General features: G+C 37.5%; 2 protein-coding genes across 5 annotated transcripts in view; one reads left to right on the top strand and one right to left on the bottom strand.

Moving 5' to 3' along the window:
- LOC118768580 overlaps positions 1-668 on the top strand; it is a 12318-nt gene extending 11650 nt beyond the window's left edge. For 3 of the 4 annotated variants that reach the window (XM_036515357.1, XM_036515356.1, XM_036515355.1), the window contains exons 5-6: positions 1-20; positions 370-663. The exon at positions 1-20 is cut by the window's left edge and continues 138 nt beyond it. In XM_036515357.1, coding sequence (XP_036371250.1) covers positions 1-20; positions 370-419 — 70 coding nt within the window. In that variant the 3' untranslated portion in view covers positions 420-663. Of the gene's footprint in view, positions 21-369 lie in introns of all 4 variants that reach the window. The other variant, XR_005004385.1, reaches the window with a different exon arrangement.
- Positions 1-10000, bottom strand: part of LOC118768578 — a 244238-nt gene that overhangs the window by 122334 nt on the left and 111904 nt on the right. The gene's annotated exons all lie outside the window — the stretch shown is intronic.

Genomic DNA, 10000 nt, shown 5'->3' with positions numbered 1-10000 from the left:
GAGAGTCATCTGGTACGACGGTAAGTGATGTTTTCAATTTGTGAGTTTGTGTATGTCTCTCTGTCGCTCTCTCCCTTCTCTCTCTCTCTCTCTGTCTCTCTCTCTGTCTCTCTCTCTGTCTCTCTCTCTCTGTTAATGTGAGTAGTAATTGCAGAAGTTATCTTTGTACTTATTGTTCAGCAGCCAATCAGCCTTGATTCAACTAATTTACGATCAAAGGCGTTCTGACCGTGACCGACCCGTATGTTTCCCATTACACTTTATGGAGATTTGGCTGCCATTTCTATTAATACGAGCGACCGCGTAAGAAGACTTTCCACGATTTATTTCAATTCCTTTGGTTATTGATGTTGTTATTGTTACTTGCAGGTTTTGGAATAGCAGACTCCATGGCCATATTCATCAGCCTGAAGCCGTAGAAATAACCCAGTACATGATATCCATTGATACTATTGTTGTTGTTGTTTTTGTTCACATTCACCCAATATAGCTGACCACCACTAGTGATGCACACACGCCATGTATTATCACTTTGAAGTTGGGATTCTCTTTGTCTCTTTCCAGCCGTTGTTGTTGTTCACGTTCACCCAATCTAGCTGACCACCACTAGTGATGCACACACGTCAAATATTACCTATTAATAAAGAATCCATATAAATAATATATCCAACATCGGTCTTTGAAGTTTTGATTCTCTTTCTCTCTTTCCAGCTGTTGTTGTTATTGTTCCATTTCCTATTTGACCACATATATATATATATGTGTGTGTATGTGTGTGTGTGTGTGTGTGTGTGTGTGTGTGCGTGTGTGTGTACGAGCGTGTTTATGTGTGTATATATACAAATTGGCGGAAATGCCAAACAATTAGCGTGAGTGGTCAACATCGCATTTGTGATGTATGTATTCGCACTAGTATGTATTCGGCTTGAAAATTTGTAAGGTGTTGCGATTTTTTAAAATATGAAGCAAATAGTTGCCTTAATACATGAAATGATCACTATATATATATATATATATATATATATATATATATATATATATGTATATATATATATATATATATATATATATATTTATATATGTATATACATATATATATTTATATATGTATTTATATATATATATAAATGTATATATATATATATATATATGTATATATGTATGTATATATATATATGTATGTATATATATATATATATATGTCTATATATATATGTATGTGTATACATATATATATATATATATACATATATATATATGTATATATATGTATAAATATATGTATATATATATATATATAAATATATATACGTATGTATGTATATATATGCATATATGTATGTGTGTATATATATATATATATATATATATATATATTTATATTTATATATCTATACATATAATATATGTATTATATATATAGTATGCACAGTTGTATACATACATTACAGACGATCTAACCCATCGTTTTGTCAGTAAGGGTTCAATGGAATGTTAGGTAAGAGTCCGATCTATTATGTAACACTGCACACTTCAGAGGTGGCAGTTACAGAATGAAATATGGTGATCATTCACGGTGGTTATAAAGTTTCCACTCACTTCCGTTGTTGATAGCAGTGTTTAGAAGTAAAGTGTCTTGAGTGTGGTTGTCCCAAGAAGAAGAAAGGCTGTCAGCGGTGCAGAATCTATTTGGTTGTGTCTAGGAAGTCATTTGAAAAACGTCATTACAGGTGAAGACCTTGTGCCTGTTGCTATGACACCGGAACCAAGGTCTTCGTAGTGGGAGGCCCAAAAGATTTGAAGATGTCGAGAAAATCCTAGAGAATGCGACGAGGTAGATGCTCGCTATCCGCAGAAATGAGTTCCAGGGATGTTCCTGACGACTGAAACGATGCTTCATAAATTGTGTTGCTTCAGAAGAGAAATACTTCGAAGGAGATGAAATCCTGAATTCCTGTGTTTTGTAGTTTCCTCTTTATAGCAGCTGTCCCGATACGGTTTTAAGCTACTGGTTCAAATCTTCCCGACCCACAGGCGCTGGAAGTACCCCGTAATCGGAATATTCCAACAGATGGCCATCCATGATCGTCATCAAATAACAAAATGAAAAAGAATGAAAAATGGTCTAGGGAAACTAATAAAGAAGTCCCATGCCATATATTTCCCCACCAATAAATCTAATACTGTACAAACCTACTGAAACTGGAGATGGAAACACATAGAAGTAAGACCCTACATAGACAGTAACAAACTTGCCAACGCAAGAAGAAACATTCTGAAAAAAATTTCTAACTCAAGTAGAGATTGACCAAATTAAACAACCAGTAATGTATAAGAACGAAACTGCTATATATATATACCCGTATCTATAAATATAAATATATATACATAGAGGTATATATACATATATAGACACATATATGAATGTGTATATATATATATATATATATATATATATATATATATATATATATATTTATTTATATGTATATATGTATATATATGAGAGCTTATGTGTGTATGTGTGTGTGTGTGTGTGTGGACACGTTCACACACAAATAATTTAATCTTCTGTAATTGGTGGGATCAACAACAGTATCTTCCATCCAGTGAAATGTTAATATCATTTAACAAACACAATATTCAATTACCAGCTATAATCACTCTAGTGGTATGAAAATACTATAAACTAGCAAGCTTATATATCATATTGTCAACGTGGCTGGTCAGTTTTGGAAAACACCACGGTAAAGAGTGAGAGGCAAATAAATGCATATAGTGGAATGAGAGAAAGAAAAAGGTGGAATTGGAAGAAAAGAAAAGTAAAAGAAATAAACGAAAGAAGATCTTTTGCCGTTCAAAGAAGTATTAATGTGGACGGTGTTCGAATGAGAGCACGGTTGGCGTAGAGTGATACAACGGGGAGGAGATCAAGATCTATGAGACTGAATGCTTAATCCGGAGAGGATGCTGTTCACCAGCTCAACGGTGGAAATTTGTCCTTATGTTTATATTTGATATAAATTTCAGATCAAGAATTTAGTCGACCTGTGGAAGTTTCACATCTATAAAGAATATGAGATCTTTCTGCTTCACAAAATGTATACAACTGTTGATTTGTTTTTCATTTCACATTTTGCTCTTACTTTCCTCTCGTCCGTCCAGGAGATTTCTCAAAGACCTGCGTCCTTTCTCGCGTATCTAAATGAGCAGTAATCTCGTATAGTGGAGACAGAGAGACAGCTTGGGAGCACGATGCATGATATGTATGTATGTATATATGTATGAATGAATGTATGTATGTATGTATGCATGAATGTGTGCTTGTATGTATGTATGTATGCATGTATGTATGCATGTGAGTGTGTGTGTACGTGGGTGTGTATGCGTGTGTATCAGGTTCAATGCGCTTTGAACACTGTAAAGTCTCTGAGACTCGTCGTAAGTAGTTACAAGAGAAACTAGGAACCTATGACCACCTGGGGGTTACACAGCAGGCGTTCCGACAACGACGGCACGCTGGATTTCGTACTAACACTGATGAAGAGGGCCTTATGCACATTTCAAACGGCTATTTAGAGCTTTTGGGGACTAGTGAAGTATTAGCTTGAGAGCGTTGCTGTTGGAAGTCTACGTGTGTGTTAGCAGGATTCGGATCTTAGCCATGTCTCTGGAAAGTCTCAGGAGTGGTTGTCAGAAAATTTCTACAACATCATCAGCCCCCACTCCTGGCCTCTTAATTGCCCTGATTCTAACTGAGATTTTCCTAGGTACACAGTGATGAACGCACGAACCAAGCTCCGGAGAAGTCTCCAGACCGTAGTTGCAGCCGACGCTGAGCAATTTAAGGAAACTGTCATCTCACAGTCATAATTTAGTTGATAGATTTTGATTTTTGAAAGATAATTATATTTTGAGATGGAATTCTGTGTTTAGTTTTTTTTTGGCAATTGTCAAGTTCAGGCCGGACATTTTGGGTGTGTGTATGTGTGTATACACATATGTATGTGTGTATACACATATACACACATTTGCACACACATTTACATACGCACAAACATACACATATATGTATATATATATATATATATATATATATATATATATGGGAATAAAAAATGGAGTTAACGCAGGTGTAAACAAATATTTTTACTTTCGACACATGTTTCGAAAATTCCCCTGATACAATTCAAAAGAATAAAAGGTATAAACAATGCAATCTTCTCTTCGGGAAAGTGAAAAAAAGGAAGCTCGTCAAGATGACGTTTTAGCAAAAAATGTTTGATTTGAATGGCGATAGACAGAACGCTATTAATATTGTTTAAAAAAACGTTATATGATATAACGTCATAAGTAGCTAACAGAAAGAGTAGGGATATTAATAGTGAATGTTAAATATAAATATATATATGTATATATATATATATATAAATAATATATAAATATATCCGTATATACATATATATTTGTACACACCTACATACATATGTATACATATATATATGTTAAATATATATATATATGTATATATATATATATATATATATATATATATATATATATGTATATATATATATATGTATATATATATATATATATACGTATATATATATGCATATATGTATATAAATATCTATATCTATATCTATCTATCTGTCCATCTCTTTCTCACTCTCTCTCTCTATTTATATATATATATATATATATATATAAACTTAGAAACTTAGATATGTTTCGACCAGAGATTGGTCCAGGCCATGTCTAACTTAATAGCACCACCTGATAGGATTATTCGAATCCTGTTTAAGTCAAGTTTTGTTCAAGTAGTGAGTTCTTGTTGGGTGAGTTGTATCCAGTTTTGTTCAAGTAGTGAGTTCTTGTTGGGTGAGTTGTATCCAATTATGGGTGGCTTATCTGGTATTCTTTGAAGGAATCTATCCAGACTCTGTTTAAAGTTGATGGGATCCTTTTCCTCTTTGATATCCCTCGGGACAATGTTAAATAGGGCAGGGCCTGTTGAGGAAAAGAAATTATGTTGCAGTGTACATGTATGTTATGATCTTGAATTTGGCAGGAGACGTATAGCCCGTGGTCCAAGTCTTGGATGGACCTTGAAGCTAATGTTTAGGTCGTTTGGGCAAAGTTGGCGGTATATTTTCCACATCGTACAAATGATGTACCGCTCACGGCGACGCTGGAGGGAGTAAAGTTTCAAGGTTTTAAGGCGATCCCAATAATCGAGAGCAGCCATGCCTTCAATTTGTTTAGTGAGAGCCCTCAGGGGTGACTCAATTCTGGAGATGTTTTGTCTTGTGTGAGGAGACCACAGTGGGCAGCAGTATTCAAGCTGTGGCCGTACAAAGGAGGAAAAAAGTGGTATGAGTTCTTAAGATCCAGGAACTCATTCTACGAGCTATATCAACCTTCTTGTTGATGTGTGCACTCCAACTGAGATCGTCATCAACAATTACACCCAGGTCTCTGATATTGTTAGAGGCTGTGAGCGGTTCCCCTGAAGGAAGAGTGTATGGTTGTTTTAGTGAGGAATTTCTTCCAAAATGCATCAGCTCAAATTTTCCCTCATTCAGTTGCATTTTGTTTCTGTCTGCCCATTGACTCACAGCATATAGATCAGACTGGAGTTGAGTTCGGTCTGCTTCTTCATTGACGATTTGCTGGAGCTTAGTGTCATCAGCGAATATTTTCACTTTGCAGTGATGTACGACACTGGAAAGGTCGTTTACGTAAATTATGAAGAGTAGTGGACCCAAAACAGTTCCCTGGGAAACACCGCTGGTGACTTTTGCTGGGTTTGAGTGGACTCCATCAACAACAACATGTTGCGTTCTATTCGCCAGGAAATACTTAATCCAGTGTAGAACTTTTCCACGGATTCCAACATTTGCCAATTTCGAGAGTAGGATGTTATGGTCTACCCTGTCGAACGCTTTACTGAAGTCAAGATATATGACGTCAGAGTTCGAACCTGTTCCCAAGGCATTGAGTAAATCCTCAATGTGGTGTTAGAGCTGTGTTAGACAGTCCCTGCCACAGCGAAAGCCATGCTGATTTGAACTTAGGAGTTTGTGGGTCTCCAGGAAGTCAGCTATCCTTGATCTTCACACTCTTTCAAACACTTTAATGATGTGGGAGGTGAGTGAGATTGGGCGATAGTTGACTGCGAGGGATCTGTTTCCCTGTTTGAAAACCGGGATGACCGACTGGGATAGAAACTTTTTCGGTATCTAACCTGCGTCTAACGAGTTTCTCCAGAGGTTGGTCAGAGGGACTGCAACGGGAAATCTATCAGGGCCTACAGCAGAGTAATGTTTGACCTCATTTATTGCTGCTACGATGTCGGTGGCAGTGAAGGTTATGTCTGAGATTTTGTGTTGGGAGTCAGCTTCGTTCGTTTCCCTCACATCAATATCAGTGGGAACACTGAAGACAGAGCAGTATTGTTTCTGCAGTATTTCTGCCATTTCTTTAGCATCGTGTTGGGGAAAGCCGTTATCATCAATCAATGGCCCAATTGGTGAGACAGTGGTTCTATGCTTATTTGCATAAGAATAGAAGACTTTTGGGTTCTGTTTGATGTTTTTGATTACCCATTGTTCCTCCACAGCTCTTTGATTTTCAATGGAGGTTTTCATGTTAGTCTCCAGATGAAGTTTTTCCAGTTCTAGTCTTTTCATTGTTGTTGAATGTGGATGTTGCGTGTGGGAATATTTTAATTGGTTGATTTTTTTGTTGAGTCTTTTGCTGCGCCTGATGAGTGTTTTTTTCTTTTTAGGGAGCCGGTTTCTGTTTGTGTTAGTAGATTTCTTGGGAGCGTGTTTAGAGCATGTATAGGTGACAATGGTTTCAAAGTGCTTCCACGCGGTCTCAATATGAGGGCAATTGAGAGTAAAAGACCAGTCGATGGAAGACAGATCCTTTCTGATTGTTCCCCAGTCCGCTTTGTGGAAGTTTATGTTGTCAAATGGGTGCCATGGAGTGGGATTGGCTGGTTTGGTTTTTATATGTCGGGAATTAAGATTGCAGAGTACCATGTCGTGGTCTGAGAGGAGAGTTTTTTCGACTGAAATGCTGTGAACGTAGCTAGAGTGATTGGTCAATACCAGATCCAAGATCGTTTTATTCTGTCTCGTTGGTTCAAGCACTAGCTGAATCAGGAAAGACTCATCCATCAGATTAAAGAGCAGTTCTGCTGCTGCCCTATCTGATGTAGAGCACTTGCCTAACTTCGGAGTATTTGTGGGCCAGTTCACATGAGGGAGGTTAAAATCACCCATCACTAGTATGTTTCCGGAGTGGTACTTCCGAAGGAAGGACTTGACTTTGCTAAGGCACTCTTCAAAGTACTTTAGAGGTACCTGGGGAGGCCTGTAAAGACCAACAATGGTTATGTCCTTGGCTTTGTTGTATAGTGATACCGATTCACAGTAGCCATTGGAAAATGTGTCCTTGGCATCAAGTGAAAAGGAGTCATGGATAAAGATGGCTGTCCCTCCCTTATTTCGGTCTGTGCGATCCGCACGAACAATGGTGAAATCTTTTATTTTCAACTCTGCGTCCATGTGGGTGTTGTTCAGGTGAGTCTCGGTAAGGATAAAGAAAGGGAAGCAATGTGCCATTTCGGCAAGCCAACTCTCTATATATGGGATCTTCCATTTTTGGGCAATAATTGATGGGTTGATGCAACGTACATTTAACAGGAATGTCGAGGTAAGGGAAGTTGGTAATGGGTGAGTGGTCCTTGTGATTTGCATAGATGGTTGGTGATGGCTCGCTGGATCTCCTGGCTTAGGTCGGCCTTCATAATGTATGTATGTATGTATGTATGTATGTATGTATGTATGTATGTATGTATGTATGTATGTATGTATGTATGTATATATGTATATATAAATGTATCTGTTGTAATATAGATTTGTTTCTATACTGAATTTTGTTGTCTTTTCGTTGGCCTAGGAAACACAACTCTTGTGAGTAATGGAAAACATTAAATATAACAGAAAATCATTTGGAAAATGACAAGATTAAAATGAAGCCACGAGCGGGTATGGATTTTGTAGACATGTTGCTCAGATGTAAGAAACTCATCGCTTAAAAGCTAGAATATATGTCGTTCAATTTTTAATAGTGAACTGTATTTAATAGTATGTCGGTACGCGAGTAAAGTATGAAAGCAATAATGAGAACCCGAAAATGTTGTTAAAACCAAACCAGCCAATTCAGTTAAATAAATTAATTTAGTTCAAGTTGACAATATTACATATAACAGGTTCATACTTATATATCGACTGACAGACACCAGAGTAGGTTGGTTGGTTGAATTAAATCTTATATTGATTATCATCAACATGACTGGCTTTCAGGTTTAGAAATTCATGTTTCGGCGGCAGAAAATAATTCAATGTTTAGGTCGATAAATTTCGATGAAACTCAACAATCAGGAGAATCAGTGTTGTCATAAGTTCAAACCATGGTTGCATTTATTGAAACAGAAATCGATTGAAAAACAACATAAAAATGTAACATTAATTATTTATGTGGCAGTAATTATATATTAAGGCCAGCGTAGTACAAGGGACAACGAAGAAGGAAAAGGAGGGGGCCCACATATTAAAAATAATTGTTTCTGAAGCACTTTTTCCAATAGAACCCAGACATGCGATTAGTTTTCATCCTTGGTATACACTCCATCCTTTCTCTACGTACTGCTACTCGAACCATTACTGCCGAAGCTGAGGGTTTGGAGGGGCATTCTGCGTGAATTTGGATATGGAAGGTTCGTGTCGGCGTATGCGGGTGAATTCACCGTGATAGTGTTGGACACCTCGCAAATTGAGATGGTCGGCAGTACCCTAAGGGAATTCGAAGCAGTGACAGGATCAATGATTAAACAGAAGAAGTCAGGGGTCTGCAGCTCTGAACCTGGATTGGAAGGCCCTTGCTAACCTACAGTGTTGTGGGCGCTGGAAGGATGGACCTGTTACGTTGCTGAGGATCTCTAAGTCCAGATCTCCAAATGGACTAGAACTGGTGCGAGGTGAAAGACAGGGTGGCCAGTGTCACCCAGAAATGGGCCTAGAGGAAGCTGTCCATGAAAGTTCTGTCGTCCCTTGTCCCGCGTCGTGGCAGAACGGGCTGGTGCGTAGGCTCTTATGCTTCTTGTGGAAGGGTTAGTTACCGCATGTCAGACGGTCCATTTGCTGTCAACACGCATTGCGTGGAGGATTGGGCCTTTATATATATATACTTGTATATATATATATATATATATATATATATATATATATATATATATATATATATACAAATTTCAGGATTTAAGAGAACCGGGTACTTAAACACAAAGTTTAGGTCGGCGATAGCGCAATCGTGTAGAAGAATACATAAGAACAAATCCCTACTCACGTATTGTGAATCACAATCCATTTGTTGCTTTTGTTTATATATATATACAGGGTGTCCCGAAATTAAAGCAAACGAGGTTTCGGGCTTTAATAACTATCAATAAATGTGATAAGATATGAAAATTATACATCATTATAAAAACTCTGTGTGTTTTCTTCTTATTTGAGACTAAATAAATTTCGAGTCATAAATTACATCATGGCTAGAGACCGAAATATAATCGTAACCCTCCACACAGGGGGCTATAGAAAAAAACATAAAATTAACCGAAGAATAGTTTGGAAAATTGTAAAGAAATTTCAAGACAGTGGTTGCATCGACGATCGACTTAGACGTCACCGAAAATGAAGTTGGCCTACCCTTCAGCTGATCAGTTGTACCTGATGAAAAACACGGCGAAATTCTCGTCGTTCCGTCAGAAAATTTGCTACCACAGCAAAAACAAGCGGAGCAGCGATGTATCGAGTGCTGAAGGTGGATGTCACGACCCACCCTAGGAGATAATCCGACATCTGGAGATCACGCAATTTTACAAGACCCCCACAAACTGGAGAGAAATCGTCTTATCATGCGTCAG

The sequence above is a fragment of the Octopus sinensis genome, linkage group LG30, assembly GCF_006345805.1.
Source record: "Octopus sinensis linkage group LG30, ASM634580v1, whole genome shotgun sequence".
In the NCBI taxonomy this organism is placed as follows: domain Eukaryota; kingdom Metazoa; phylum Mollusca; class Cephalopoda; order Octopoda; family Octopodidae; genus Octopus; species Octopus sinensis.
The sequence above is the reverse complement of the archived record's forward strand: the minus strand, read 5'-3'. Positions and strand labels throughout refer to the sequence as shown.